We start from the raw sequence: 16284 nt of genomic DNA on the forward strand, positions 1-16284 counted from the left end.
AACTACTTTTAACATGTATGTAATCAAAGAAATACATATATAGGGGAAAGTTCAAATGAAAACCACTAATTATTGTGAAAACTCGAAAACTAATTAAAAAAGCCAAAAAAAATACCAAAAAAAATTTTTTTTTTTTTTTGCATACCAATTTTCACCACTTTTTATATATAAAAAAAATTCAAAAAAAAAAAAATTGTAGTGCACATGTGTATGTGTACTACACATTTGTACTACAAAAAAAAATTTTAAGAAGTTTTATTTATATAAAAAAACCTGCGATTTTTATAAAAAAATTGAAAAAAAAATTGGTGTGTTTTTTAGAATTTTTTTAGTTAGTTTTCGAGTTTTCACAATAAAAGTGGTTTTCATTTGAACCATCCCCTTTATATATATATATATATATATAGGCCGGTTATCATACAAATAACCTAATCGTACATTATGTACGCGTCGTCCACAACAAACAGCGCCTTTTCTATTAAAAATTTCAACATAGGATTAATAAAAAGAAACCGCCAAGGTTAAAATCGTCAAATTTAAGATCAAAGCACCTGATAAACGGCAAACAAAACCTCAAAAATCATAACGTCAAAAATCATAAAGTAAGATCCTAAATCAAAACCAAAACCGAAATTATAACAATTAACCAGAACGATTCTTATTCATCAAATCGATCGATTCCTATTTCACCAAACTCTTCTGAGAAAATGAACTTCTGATGAATTTAGAAATTCTGTATGCACTGACTATCGAAGAAGATGATGCAGATTGACAAATCATGTGCGAAAACGTCGATAATGCAAATGCAAATTCGGTATAAAAAAGAATTATTTGACATTTCCTATAGTTTGCGAATTCATGGGATGCATATGCGATATCAGTAAAGAGTTAATAATTCTTTGAAATTACATATAGTTTGCGAATTCATGATAATACACATGCGATATCAAACTTTTCAATATCCCTTCATATAGTGTGCGATTTCAGATAAATTAAACATGCGATATCATAAAAAAGGATATTTAAATGTTTGTTTCTTACAGTTTGTGAATTTCTTTCGAATCAAGTGCGATTTCGAATAAGGCTGCAAACAAAACTTTAAAAAAAAAAACTTTGTAACAAAAATGCAAAAAAAAAATAAAATAAAATAAACTACCAATCATAAAAACTAAAAATAATATTATTTTATATAAAAAAACTTAATTTATTAACGATGTGACTATAATTTGACATGTAATGATGAATTTTACAATGAATACTACTGAACTTACCACCCTACCTATATAATAAATTTACTATATTAATATAAAAAACCTTGATAACTACCTTCCATATTAAGACATAGAAGACCAAATAAAACACACACAGAACACAAAAAGACACAAACAAAAATGACATCTGAAGATATGGAAAAAAATCAAAAACATTGCAATCAAGGAGCTATTGTCAACTCGCACGTTGACAGAAATAAGCACTGATGTCAACTCTTCTCATCTGGTTCTTGATGTGCAGGGAAAAATCCTTGAACAAATCAAGAACAATCAAGCTGTATGGGAAAAGCTACTTCAAGAACCACCATCAAGCTTCAGGGACAAAGCTTTGGATCACATAAAAGAGCAATCTCGAGCTGATGACTTAGCCTTCTCTTTCCTGACAGATGCTCTAAACACGGTGAAGGAGAAGATGGAATTCAGCTCTTCTGAACGTGACAAAATATTTGCTTCAAGTAACTAAAATCTCTTTTTAATCGTTTTGTGGTTGTGGCTGTGTTGGACAATAACTATTATTATATTTTGGATGTATGTTTTGATAAAATCTTATGCTTTATTATAGATCTTTGCCACAATAACATAAAAAAAAACCAGATAACTCAAAATCGCATGTATTAAAGGATAAATCGCATTTGAAAAATCATATAAACTAAAATTAAACTGATGCATATAAAAATCGCATGTTTATAATACTAAAATCGCATGTGAAAAATGATATACATTAATGAATATAAAATCGCATGTGTTTCTCATAAATTCGCATTTACATTTAAAAAAACATTACTCATCCTCGTCATCTTCATCTCCAGACACCTCTTCCCACTGATCTTTTTCTTCAGATCCATCATCACTGATGTAATCTTCAAAGTCATCTTCCTCTTCGTCGTCTTCACCGTCATTGTCTTTGTCTCTCAAACCATCTTCAATCTGGACACCCTTCATCTTCTTTTTTTACTGTTTACCTTGTTGTTTGGCTTTCAGCTCCTCGCAAGTCCGAATGTCATGACCTTTTACATTGCATACGCTACATGTCCTTGACCTTTTCCCTTTGCGGCTGATCATTTGTTCTTTCTTAGATTTAATCCTTCTATGCGAGCCGCGACCTTTGTTTCTTATACCAGCCGGCACACGAACAGTAGGGGGGGCATTAGTTACTGGTTGTTGATAACCAATCAACTTTGAAAATCGGTCAAATTTTGGATCAAGTTGCTTGGTTATGCGACTCTGATCAACTCTCTCTTTAAGCTGCATCATTTGATCCCTCACTAAAACAAGTTGATCAAGGTCGGAAATCAAATTACTAACCAAATACTCCCCTGTATGAATGATTTCACGAGCAATCCGTTTAGCCCTCTGATGCACATCCTTGCCACCCACATTTAGATTGTACTTAACATTTAACTCATTCGGCACAACATCCTTCGTCCATCTCTTCATAACATATTTGTTTGGTATTTCTTTAACACCAAACATCTTGAAAAGAAAATATATGTGTTTGCATAGCAGCCCATACTGCTCAAAACGTAAACAGCTACACTGTGAAGTTACATCATTCTCGAGATTCTTGAACCACACCTAGCAAATAACCAAAAAAAATAATAATAATAAGATTTAAAATCGCATGTATGAACATAACAATATCGCATGTTTAACAATCATGTAAGTGAGTAAAATTAATATCGCATGTGGAACATAACAATTTCGCATTTCTAAAAAATAATGAAAAATAAATAAACTAAAATCGCATATGTAATGTAACGAATTCGCATATCTAAAAAAACATGAAAAATACCTCCAATAAACCATCTCCATGTGCTTTAAAGTCCTTCAACAATATTCTGATACGTGGACCTTCAACTTTGGTGTCCATCGGCAAACATTCGGAAATTGTTCCATGTATCTCTAATTGCTGATCAAAAAATATAGACCTGGTGTAGACCTTAGCAGCATCTTTTTCCAATGTAGTTTGACTCCAATCAGCTGGCTCAGTATATCTTGAAATATGATCATTTTTCCTATGATTGAACCTTTGAACATCCATTGCCCCATCAAAATGATTCATAAACTCTACGAGTGTGAGTTGTGAATTAGCAACCTGACAAAAAACATGGTTCTCACTCTCTGATCTTGAAGTTGTTCTCATAAGACCTGACATTGGCTCGTGCCGGTAAAAAGCCGGAATCCACATGGATCTCATCCCAAACATATCATCAATCCATTTGTTTTCAGTAAGACCAAACTCAATCATCACCAACTTCCACTGTCTCTCGAATTCTTCAGGCTCAATCGAATCAGTCCAAACAATGTCGCACATCCTCCTTTTAAACTCATCATTATTGCACAACTCGTGCCCAACCTTTAACAATAAATGCATTTTATATCAGTCTATTACAAAAAGCTATAATAATTAAAAATAACACCAACAAAAACACAAAAAATGTTGCATGCTCTACCTTATCTGCAACTTTTTTCATTATGTGCCACATACACAATCTATGTCTGCTAATAGGGAAAACCTCCTCAATAGCCTGTTTCATAGCAGGGTCTTGATCGGTCACTACAACATTAGGCTGCCGACCAAATGACTTTAAAAATGAATTTAGAAGCCATTTATATGATTCAATACTCTCTGATGCCAACAACCCAGCTGAGAGTGTTACATTCCGACAGTGGTTGTCAATGCCTGTGAACGGAACAAACACCATCTTGTACCTGGACAACAAATGCGAAATCACGTTTATTATATGCGAATTAAAAATCAAATGCGAAACCAGGGGAAAAGCATGCGATATATTCAGCACCACTCTGTTGTCTACACATGCGATATTGAACACTCATTAACAGACAAAACATGCGAAAAGTCAGTAACAAAACATGCTTTGTCTTTGAAACAGTTACCTGTTTGTCTTGAAGGTTGCATCGAACGATATCACATCACCAAATTCCATATAGTTAAGCTTGCATAAACCATCAGCCCAGAACAACCCAGTCAACCGTTTTCCATCATCAACAGAGTATTCAAACGAATAATCAGCTAAATACTGTTTTTTGTCAGTCATCCTATTAATCACCATGTCAGCGTCATACTCTCCTATATAGCTGTTTATTCGCTTTCTAAAATTTTTGCAATCATCAACCGTGGCACCAACGTTCTCGAAACCACCATAACGTTTCCTCATTATATGGAAAGCTTTGACAGGACCAAGGTTTAAAGTGCCAAGTTCCCAAACCATCTCCTCCTGGACATCTGACAATTGTCTGTAAGCTGGGAGCATGTGAATGTCATTTTGACAAACAAACTTATGGTTATGACCATCAACAAATCTCTTGACTGTATATAATCTACCATCCACAGTGCAAATCACAAGTTGAGCTTTGCATCCGGTCCTAATAGTCCCCCTGTTCCTGGTTTTGAATTGCTTTTTTGACTTGGAATTATCATCAATACACACAGGCTTATGTCCCTCTTTAGAACAAACAAAATACTTAGTTTTGATTATACCACCACTGTATACTTCGCCACCTTTCCGAATAGAAAAACCAGCTAACTTAGCATATGATTGATAAAACGCATATGCTTGTTCAATGGAGATAAATTGCATCCCAACAACAGGTGTAGCTGATGCCTGAACCTCCGGAGTGTAAACCCTTTCATCTACATGAATCAAAATAAAAAAACATAAAAAGTCATACAAAACACATGCGAATCGTCTGATCAATACATGCGAAATGATGATATTTGATTAATCTGAATTACATATGCGATTTATTACATAATCAAATGCGAACTTACAAAAAAACAAAACCAAATGCGAATTGTAATGAGTAATAACATGTGAAGTTATACATGCTGCTTCTCAAAAAAAAATACATATCATCAACATTCAAACTACAAAAACAGCTACAACAATGCTACGCTTAAACAAAAAACAATTATATCATCAACAAATTTAGATATCTGAATTAACATAATTACCAATAGAAATCTCGTTTGCAGCACTTGAACTTGAAACTGGAATTGGAATTGGATTTGCAGGTCGCGGATTTAAAACATCCTCAATCGAAACTCTCTGATAAGCAGATAATTGAGCATGATCACCAATCGGTCGATTTTCTTCAAAATCATCTTCTGTTCGTCCAGTGCTACTCTGTGGATCCATCGAAAATAGACAAATTGAATGAAACCCTATCACGTACGAATGAAAACTGCAAATTGTGAATTATGGAAAATTTGAAACTGATTTGAATAATAATTACCGGGATATCAGTGTAACGAACTTCTCGCTGAATGAATGAAGAGACGAATTTGCCCTCTGATGGTTAGGTTAATTGTCTGATTTAACCTTCTTAAACCGAACTCAATCAGGACACGTGTACGGCTTACAATATAGCGTACATAATGTAGGATAACCATATTTGTACCATACTCTTTGCGTATATATATATATATATATATAGAGAAAGTATAATGTACTTCAGGGCTTAACCTACATTAACATACATGACAAAAAATATAACGTGCGTTATTATCATAGAACGTGCGTGATTATAGTCCCATGCGTGATTATGTGGTCCCATGTGGTCCCATGCGTGATTATGTGGTCCCATGCGTGATTATACCCCTGATCCAACGGTTACCATTGTCTCCTACGTGATGTATGATAAGGCTTTTTGTATGTTAACCTTACTCTATATATATATATATATATATATATATATATATATATATATATATATATATATATATATAATTTGGTAGTTGGAATTTCAAATAATAATAAATAAATGTTTGGTTATGATTGATAAACGTTTATTCACACCTTTAACACACATAACTAATTTTAATCAAGTGAACATATTGATTGAAATAAAAGATTTTAACGGATCGTAGTGAAATTATCATTCCGTATAAAGATTTATGCGTAATTCAATTCCTTGGATGATAAAGTCAAAACTTGTTGGATTAGTATCCCCAGTTTGTAATAATTAGCATTGCTAGTAATATATGATTCAAATAATTACATTTTGAGTAACGAACAGTAAATAATATTTAACTTTAAATATTCTAACACAAAAAGGGAGACTTGAGAAAAAAAAAACTAATGACTTGAGAATAAATTATTAGTTAAAATTTTTATTCAACTTAAACGATCATATAGGTAAATAAATAACCCATAAGGGTTATTAGTTAATAATTAATTTATTTTAGTTGATAAAATAAATTATTTGATAATTATTGAATTTAGTTGATAAAATAAATTAATTGATAATTGTAGGATCCGAGTTTGTTAACCTTGTTACTTATAGAGATGAAGAACGAAGAATTTGTAAATTGTAATGCAAATATACAAGCCAGAAGATATATAAAGATTGTTTTTCTATTTAAATTCAATTGATTTCAAGTACAGTACAATGATTATACAATCTCCTCATCAGCCAGATCACTCACAAATCAGTTCATATAAAAGAGAAAGAGGCGAAGTGATAAATAGATCTCTAACTGGTGAGGTCTATTTATACTAAGTACAAAAGGTCTGTTTGCAATCAGCTGACGTCTTCCTGATAGTGACATCTAATATTTCTAACTGAAAAGATTCCACAGATGTTAGCAAACATCTGCGGAGATCTAATCTTTTGTTATGTTACATGAAAAGTCTGTTCTAAGCTAAGTATTGTTTCATTGAGTAAACCTTTGTTCTTCAAATTGTTGTTGGCTTGTATTAAACATTTGTTTGGTCACACCAGATGTTTGGTCTTCATGATTAGTGTTTTGCTTCAACATAGCTTTGGCCTTGAACAACGGTTTCTTCTTGTTCAACTGTGATTCCAAGGCTTCAGACAGATCTTTGAATGTCTTCAACGGATCTTCTGATTAGTGTTCAAGATTTACTATCTTTGGGAGGAGAGTGCTTCATAAACTGTTTATTTCTTGATCAAGAGGTCATGTTTTGGCTTTTGAATATTATATGTTCTTTTGTAGGTCCAACAATCTCCCCTTAGAACAGATGATGCCAAAACAAAAATTAATTAGATCAATCTTTATTTCTCATCAACTTCTTTCAGATCTGACGTCTGAACTAGTGCTCAAATTTCACTGGGAGATATCACCTGTATCCTTTTCAAGTTCAAGCCTTAGAAGGACTTGTAGATCTTCATCCTTGAGTCCATAAGCATTGTTCATTGAGATCTTTTCAACTTCTCTATTAGCTTTGACTATTGTCAATTCATGGCTTTTCCTATCAGACGTCCATTTTAGAATTTTGGAGCTCAATGGATTTCTTGGGGCAGATGTTATTTGATGAGTTGAGGGAAATTGTTTTCCCAAGACTTGTCCAAGCAGATCTTATGGATTTGTGTCTGGATGCCCGTATAAAAGTTCATTCTTGAGCCCTTCTTTTCTCATCTCGGTACTTCTGTATATCTTCTGTAGACTTTTCTTTTTTGCTTCTTTAGGTAGCCAATGACAATTGATGAAATGTTCTTTGCAGTGGGAAGTTTTGAGGGATCAACCAGTCTGAGGGGAAAGTCTATTTCTTCATAATTTGGGTTTCTAGGGACTAAGGGATCCTTTGCTCTTAAAGCTTCAAGTTTCTTGTAATTTTCTTGGATTGTTGGCTCATCCCATCTAGCCATTGACTGCATGGAGCCAAAATGTACAGCTACCATCTCCCCCTTCATTCTTTTTAATTGGAGGGCTTTCTTTCCAGTTGGCTTTTTGCCTGCTCTCGAATTGGGAGGAGTGGACTGAGCTTTAGCTTCTAAATCTCATAATTTCTTCTGGAAGGGATTTTGTAGACCATCCAGAGAATTGAGCTCTTGATGCTTTGTAAGACTTGTTCTTCATTTTGTATTCCATGTAATCTTTCCTTAATGCTCTTCTGAGATTAGGGTCACTTACAGGACCTTGTGAAGCCTTTTTGCTGACATCTTTGGTAAAATCTTCTAATCCATTCACTTTAGTGAATCTTCTAAGCAAATACACAACGGTTCTCCAATTCCAGATCAGCGTTGTTTATCACCCTATGTGAGCATTCGAAGCCAACAAACAGTCTTGCAATTTGTCAGCAGTCATTACTTCTTAATGAACTCGAATTCACGAAATGATGAGTAATATTGAAAGCGATATTGTTGAATCTGTTGCTGCAGCTCTATACATTGATTGTGGATTTAACTTGCAACATACATGGATGGTTTGTTCATGTCCAATAAGATTTCGTAATTATATTTAATATTGAATGAAACTAACAACGTGAACCTGAATTTTCAGATTTTTAGACACTTACTTGAACCGTTAGTCATGCTTGATGTCATTTTAGCTGAACCACAACCTATTACAGCATTGTATGAGGCGTGTCAGAAGGACGGAAAACAACTTGATATACAATACCGGAGGAATGGTGAGTGTTTCAAAATGCAACTTTGGATTTCATTAAATGTCGTTCTAATCCATATAAACTCGCAGGTGACAGAACCATTGCAAGTGTCTATATGGATGGTACACTTATCACATCCCGCTCTTCTGACACCAAAGAGAATGCAAAGCTTCATGCAGCCGAGGCCACTTTGTTAAAAATAACAAAACTGAAAACCAGTGATATGGGCCCACAAGCTATTGTTAATTTTAATGAAGCAACGGAGACTGAAGGTGCCAAACAGAAACCAAATGAATTATGCAACATTTCCACATTTTTTGCACGGGCTTTCATTGCAAAATCTTTATCTATCATGTCATCGACTAACTGCTCATAATGGCGACTAAATTCTTGAATCCTAACGCTTCTCCTTACATTACTCATCATTTCGTGAATTTGAGTTTATTAATAAGTAATGACTGCTGACTAATTCTCCTTTTCTAGTTCTCAAAGAATCTCGTTCCGTATTTTCTCCTTTTCTAGTTCTCGAAGAATCTCGTTTCGTATTTTCTCCTTTTCTAGTTCTCGAAGAATCTCGTTCCGTATTTTCTCCTTTTCTAGTTCTCAAAGAATCTCATTCCGTATATAGATGTCAATGATAGATGTCAATCATAGTTACACATGGCAATTAAACCTTACAAACACCATCTAAAAACTTATATTATATGCTTCATATATTAAACATAAAATAAGTAAAATATATTCCTCCATTCATTACCATGTGTTATCTGCTCCATGTAGTGAATAGTTGATATGATTAGACCACGAAAGTACTCCATCCGGTAGTTAACAGACGATCATCGGTAGGGTTCTGGCGACAACCTACATGGACAGTTGTTAGGGTTCAGAAGACGATAACTCATTATATATATTTTTATGTATCAGCCTGCGACTTTTTTCGGGAGGGTTCACCTATGGTAGTGTTTTTTCCTTTTCTAATATCACCATATTCAAGCATTCTGAACCCTAGCTACAAATAACCCAACAGACTCCGGATACTGAAAACGCTATCTAAAGAATTACTAAAATTTATTAAACAACAACAGGTCCGCAAAGCCCATCAACGACTGCGTGTTGTGGGCATTGAGACAATGACAAATAATGAACGTATTATTGGACTTCTTGTTCCAATTGCAATTGTAGGATCCGTACTTAAAGGTCTCTCTCTCTTACATAGTTGATATGATTAGACCACGAAAGGACTCCATCTGGTAGTTAACAGACAAATAACGGTATCATTTAATGAAATTTAACATACATATCGCATTCGAAGATCCTTGCATCACAAAGCCACTTTGTTTACATGCAGTGTACAGTGTTCTAATATCACCATATTCAAGCATTCTGAACCGTAGCTACAAACAAACCAACAAACTCCAGATACTGAAAACATTATCTAAAGAATTAATAAAATTTATTAAACGGTTGTTCGGTTTTACACAAAAAATAAAAAAATTATATACGGGTCGTATAGCATTATACGGCCCGTATGCAGGTCTTGAAATCCAAAAAAACTAATCAAACCTCAAAAAATAAACACATTTGGCCGTATAACATTATATTGCTCGTATACACATGTATACGGGCGGTATAATGTTATACGGTCCGTATACATGTAAAACAAAAAAAAAATCCAGTGCATTTATTTTGTGCAAAATCATTCTATACGGGTCGTATAACCTTATACGACCCCTATACACTAGGGGATGTGAAAATAAAATTATAGGGGTGTGTATACAAAGAGCCTTATTTTTATCATAAAAGAAGGAGTTTTTTTCTTAAAAGAGTGTTGGTAGAAATAATATTTACCAAAATAGTGTTGTTTCAAAAATATTTACCAAAATGGTGTTTTAGTTTTAAATTGCAAGGAAACTCTCACTTAATAGCTTCTCACTCCTAATATTATTGGATGAATTTAACTCACTAAAATTATCATTGATTTAATTAGTTTTTTTAATAGAAGAAGATTATTATATACAAACGTTATTTTTCCTGTTGTCAGTTTTCATAGAATTCAGATTATTATGATCACTCTATCCACAAAGTATTGTACTTTAATTTGGACTTAACAATATTATTCTGTATTATGTGTATAAAAAACATGACAAACAGCATATCAAAATTATATATTTAAAATTTTATATAATTGATACAGGAATATTTTTGATGCACCCACCCCCTACTCCATGTGTTTATTTTCCTTTTGTTTCCCTTTTGCTACTTATTTTGAAATTAGTTTACAACATACAATTCATATATTGCAAGTTTTACATTTACTGACTTCGTATATCTATAATACTATATAATACATTTCCTGTGTACTAAAAGGTAATTTCTCTTTGAAATTTTACGACGGTAGGCCAAGGGTCACGCCTTATTCCCTCTTCTTTCACCCTCTTCTCCCAATTTTGCCCCAATTCAATGTATTACGCCTAATGAAGTCTAGACCTGAACAACAAAGATGATGCAAAGCGTCAATGCAATTTCTAATACAATCAATTAGGCCTCATCATTGATTTACATTCACTTCATCTTCCTTCTCTCTCTTTTCAATTCCCATTATATTTTGCAACCTGCTTGAATGAAAATATTGAAAGGTCGTGCGTTTTCAGATTTAGAATATAATTGTCAGGCAGTGGTGGTTCAGATGGAACCTCAGTCATGCGTCGATTAGGGATTCACTAGGCAATAACTTGCTTCTTCTTATTTTGCATTTTGGTTCCTTTTTGTGGGATTAATCAGTTTTAGGATCTTAATTTATCATATATTATTGTAATCGACAGGCGAAAGTTGTGCCACATCAGTATGATGAGTTCAATTACTATGTGTACGCTTCAGATGTGTTGGCGGTGTACGGTTTATCGGCGCTTGGATTGTTGTTGATTAGTCAGACGGTTGAGAAGTGTGGCAGTTTTCTTCGTTGTTTTCTCCTGGTGAGTTTTTAGTTTTATGTTTACTTATTTGTCAGGATTGTTGTTGAAGCTTCCAAGTCACTACCTTGTATCTCCTCCATTGATAGAAAGAACATCTGGCGGGTATTTGGTACATAATGGGGTCCGCACATTTGCTTGCAGGTGAGAATTTTTTTTTTAATATTCTGGTCAGAGGTGATTAAGTGGGTTAAAAGTTGTTGAACTTGTATTTTTTTAATTCATAAAGCCCTAAAGTCAGATTATCATTGAGTTGGGACATATGTTTTGTAACATATAACACATTAAGTTCATACTTGAAGCAGAACTTTCAGATCTACGAAGCAAAGGCATTAACGCCCAGGTGACTTTTGGTGGTGGACACATGTATGTCACCATGGATCGTTATGAGGTAATAGGATTCTGATTAAAATGTATTTCTTTGTTAAATTATATTTTTTGTCGAGTTGTTGCCTTCTTCATATGTTCAAAATACTCTTGAAGTTGACTTGTCAGAAAAGCCTTTTAAAGTTTATTTGAATCAATATCCGTAAATGGAAGTTATGATCAAACAAGATTCTTCTGCTTCAAAAATTTATTTTACTTTTGAATGGGAAAACATTTTAGATTATATTCCAATTGAATCTGGATAACTTATTGCTCTTAGGTATACATTTGCATTAATTTTTTAGCTAATTTTTTTTGTTTGGATCATTATGTTCATCCCTCAATAGAGTCCTTGTATTATTCGTGGAAGAAAGAGCCCTGGTATAGAACTTTTGGACGATACCAACAATGTTGCAGACCTTATTGATGATCAAGAAGTATCTAATAATTTTAGGAACAATACATATGATCATAATGATATATTGGTTTTCTGCGTTCCACATAATAAACGTTGTGTAAGTCATACAATGCATAATAAATTTCTAACATATATTCTTACCAATTTTGACCTTAGTTATTTTTTTATTTGTATTTTAGCATATCCCGAAGGACTGGGCTGAAATGGCTGCTGTTGGTGTTTCTTTGAAGGTACCTTTCAAAGACTTGATCGGTGTTATTCATGTTCTTGATCCCAGACCTGAAAAGAATGGAGAAGAACTTAAGGTATGCTTTGATTGGTTGGTCTGGTTTCATGCGTTCGCATGGTATTGGCGTTGGTGATTATTGTTATTTTGGTTTGGTGAAAGCCAAATGTATGTTTTTTATAATCAGAGTTTACTAATATTGTGTTCGTATGTCTAAGTCAAACTATCTTGAACTCAATTTCTATCGGTGTGTTTTATTTGTGTTTATGCTTTAAAATTAAATAATGAAAGAAAAAACAATTACCCAATACATATTGACCTGCACCCATGGTTATAAGTTTTCATGGCAATTACCTATTTCAATGATGTTGATGCAGTCGATTTTTTAGAAATTATGATATGGAGAGACATCGAAGATCTTCAAAAAAGATACCACGTCTGTCGCGCTTTTATTAAAAATCTAAAATTAATCAACGTTTCCGTGTTTATTTATTAGTTAACCACTGGTGGTCCCATTTTGTTCTCCCTCTTGCACGCAAGCATAATGCTAAAATTCTTCCTGCGGATTCTGAACGTTTTGCCACCTTTCAGGTATAACCGTTAAAAAAATCCTCGGTATCTAATGTGTGTTATTTTCTTAACATGGTTTATATGTTATGTTTTTAGTGCATACAAGGCTTCCCTGAAGCCGTTCTAAGGCTTATAATCTTAACCGGATCCGGAGGTTCTTTCAGGTGCAGTAAATTACTAAATTTTGTGTTTCGCTATCAAAAGAAATTTGGCTTACATGTTTAATTCTCATGTGAATAATGGGTTTCTTTGTTTCTGGTGATAGGGGTTGGCTTGTTGAATAACTTGACGTTAAGGTCACCGCCGACGCCTTAAAACATCCGAACTGGCCGGATAGATTACCATGCTCTGAGATCACATGACCTCCTATTGATTTTGGCAAGTATGTAACACATTTAGATGGATGATTGCATTTTTTTACATAGTAATATCAGTTTCCACTACTGTTGTTGATAATAAGCGGGTTGTATTTGTATCTTAATCGTATCGCTTGAAAATTGTCACCCCCGCAGCAACGTGCGGGTTCCCCACTAGTTTTATTATCATGAACAAGATATAGTGTAAAATTACTTTCATATGTTTTTTATAGTTTTTACATTGGTTTATTGATACCCGAATTCGATTTGGTTATCTGAAGTTCAGTTTAGATTTCAACATTTCGAGTCTAATTCAAGAATGAACACCTCTAATTGACTACATAGATAATTTTTGTTTACATTTGAAAATAAAAAAATTCTAAAGAATTGTTCGATAAAAATAACAAATAAAAAACAAAAAATATAATACGTTGGTTGGAAAAAATATACAGGTTGATAATCCGCAGTGAAGTCTGGGTTGCGAATTCAGCTTTTTAATTAATCCTAACCTGTGAATGTTGAATTGACACGATTATTTAAAATCAAATTATAACTTTTATTTTATTATATATATACACATGAAGAAAGTTATTTATATATATTTTCCCATGTTTTTGATAAATATATACGTAGTAAAAATAACATTGTTTTTTTTTCTTTTACAATTTTTAGGTCACGATTAACAGAAAATATTTGAGGTGAAATATTGAGTATGATAATTGATATGGAAAAAAAATAACGTAACTATATCTTAATAAATTTTCTTGTACTAAAAAATAAATTAAGTTCATAATTAATTAATGAATTGAATTTACTTAATGGAATTAGGAGTGAGAAACTTAAATTAACAACCAAAATACTATTTTAGTAAATACTTTTTACACAATGGTAAATAATTTTCTTAATAACACCATGTTTGGAAAAAACTCATAAAAGAAGAACTTATAATAGCTTTAAATTCTTCAACCCTAGATTAGACGTTACATGTTAATTTGTGATGGAGTTATGGTTCATGGTCCCCGGTGTATATCACGCAGTGGTCACAGTCGCATCGTCCACCCACTTCAACATACTAATGTCGATCACTCTCCTCCACGAATCACACATCCAATGATGTTTTTTTTTAACGGCCAACGAATCCTCCAAATGGGCTACTAGCGAAATTCATCACATCGGGATACACTCGCCTTCCGAACCGGGGAAAACCCTCACCTAGGGCCGAAGCCCGTGAACACTCGCCCGAAGGCACGACAGTGCGGTGAGGTAAAACCCGCTCAGTTCAAGGATCGAACTAGCGATCGCCGCCTACTCGCATAGTCTCCCATCATCACCAGGTGCCACAGAAACTAAATGCTAGGGGCAAAAATTGAACTTGGGTCACTTGGAACACAAGGTCTCTCCCTTACCACTCCACCACTAGCTCATTGGCCACATCCAATGATGTTAATTTCTGGTCATAATTTACACATGTTTCAACATAGGTTACAAAATCGGATAAAGAAATAAATAATCTTTTTTAAAAGGCTAAACAGTTTTTTTTTTTTTTTTTTGAAAAGTATACTTCATTAACAACCTCCGACCCAAACCGGGCCAACAAAACAAAACAAAACAGGAAAAACTACATATTTACAAAGGAGACCCAATCCTTCCAATCTACGTCTTTAAATCTAGATCTATTTGAGAACCAAAAATGACCCAACGCCTTAACCTCACTCAGAATAAAATCAATTTTAACCGGGGAGTTAGAAAATTTGAACTTGTTCCTCGCACGCCACAAACTCCAACAAGCTATCAAAATAATACCTTGCACCGCAACCTTTTTTCTTTCCGAAACTCTGAGATAATCATGGAAACAAAGCAGGTCCTTGATCGAGAAAGCAAAGATTTGCGGGATCTTGCACCAAGAACTAACCTCGTTCCAGATAATAGCCGCCACTCTACAAGAGATGAAAACATGATCCACCGATTCTTCTTCCGAAAGACACAACGGGCACATGATCTCATCGATAGCAATGTTCCTTTTTCTCAACGCCTCACCCGTCGGAAGCTTGTTCATCTCCATCCTCCACGCGTGGATATTACACTTGGACGGGACCCACCGACACCAATCCATGACGAACCATGTAACCGCAGAATTTTCACTTAGCAAAAGTCTTTTTGCCGATTTAACTGAAAATACTCCACTCGAATCCGCCTGCCATGACCACTGATCCCTATCATCCGACAACCGCACCTCGGCAAGCAGAGAACTGAGCTGCTGATTGATGTCAGCCAGATTATCCGCAGCCGACGAAGACCTCCAAGCCCAGCTCAAAATCTGCCCCTCACCATTATTAGAGATCCTTTCTGAAACTTTACATTTCTTGAAGACCTCCAAGGAAAATAGCTCCGGAAAACTAACTTTTAGCGGTTCGTTGGTGATACACGGATCCAACCAAAACGAAACGTCGTCACTGTTCCTAACCTCTCCTTTAAAGAAATTACGCAACGGCTGACCTCCCACTTTGGAATTAATAAAAACTTTTGCAATGTTGCTCCAAACGCCACTAAGCGATCTTTTGAAATTGATAGATTCCCACCCCACTCGACTTGAATGAAGAGAATCAATCACCTTCTTCCAAAGGTTGTTGTGCTCCGTCTTGAAACGCCAACCCCATTTCATTAAAAGAGAGGTATTAACCTCTCTAAGCTTACTAATCCCCAAACCTCCTTCTTTTTTATGGCGAGCCACTCGA

General features: G+C 34.3%; 2 protein-coding genes across 2 annotated transcripts; both read left to right on the forward strand.

The window, feature by feature from the left end:
* The first annotated feature begins 8371 nt into the window (after positions 1 to 8371).
* On the forward strand, positions 8372 to 9020 carry LOC110925048 (ribonuclease 3-like protein 2). Its single transcript, XM_022169020.2, has 3 exons — positions 8372 to 8461; positions 8539 to 8668; positions 8734 to 9020. Exons 1-3 carry the CDS (start codon positions 8372 to 8374, stop codon positions 9018 to 9020), a joined length of 507 nt encoding a protein of 168 aa, XP_022024712.2.
* Positions 9021 to 9774: 754 nt separating this feature from the next.
* LOC110925977 lies at positions 9775 to 13674 on the forward strand. The gene is made up of 9 exons (XM_035986340.1): positions 9775 to 9831; positions 11467 to 11616; positions 11703 to 11757; positions 11919 to 12004; positions 12327 to 12494; positions 12577 to 12702; positions 13120 to 13214; positions 13290 to 13357; positions 13459 to 13674. Exons 1-8 carry the CDS (start codon positions 9775 to 9777, stop codon positions 13318 to 13320), a joined length of 768 nt encoding a protein of 255 aa, XP_035842233.1. The 3' UTR covers positions 13321 to 13357; positions 13459 to 13674.
* Positions 13675 to 16284: the final 2610 nt, after the last annotated feature.

Source organism: Helianthus annuus, chromosome 17 (assembly GCF_002127325.2).
Source record: "Helianthus annuus cultivar XRQ/B chromosome 17, HanXRQr2.0-SUNRISE, whole genome shotgun sequence".
NCBI lineage: Eukaryota > Viridiplantae > Streptophyta > Magnoliopsida > Asterales > Asteraceae > Helianthus > Helianthus annuus.

Excerpts from the sequence above, each read along its gene's own strand:
- LOC110925048 (XM_022169020.2), top strand. The coding sequence starts at position 8,372 with ATGATGAGTAATATTGAAAGCGATATTGTTGAATCTGTTGCTGCAGCT. Across the intron at positions 8,462-8,538 it reads ACTTGCAACATACATGGATG|ATTTTTAGACACTTACTTGA; the intron begins GTTTGTTCATGT and ends CTGAATTTTCAG. Across the intron at positions 8,669-8,733 it reads TATACAATACCGGAGGAATG|GTGACAGAACCATTGCAAGT; the intron begins GTGAGTGTTTCA and ends ATAAACTCGCAG.
- LOC110925977 (XM_035986340.1), top strand. The coding sequence starts at position 9,775 with ATGACAAATAATGAACGTATTATTGGACTTCTTGTTCCAATTGCAATT. Across the intron at positions 11,617-11,702 it reads TTCTTCGTTGTTTTCTCCTG|AAAGAACATCTGGCGGGTAT; the intron begins GTGAGTTTTTAG and ends CTCCATTGATAG. Across the intron at positions 12,005-12,326 it reads TCACCATGGATCGTTATGAG|AGTCCTTGTATTATTCGTGG; the intron begins GTAATAGGATTC and ends ATCCCTCAATAG.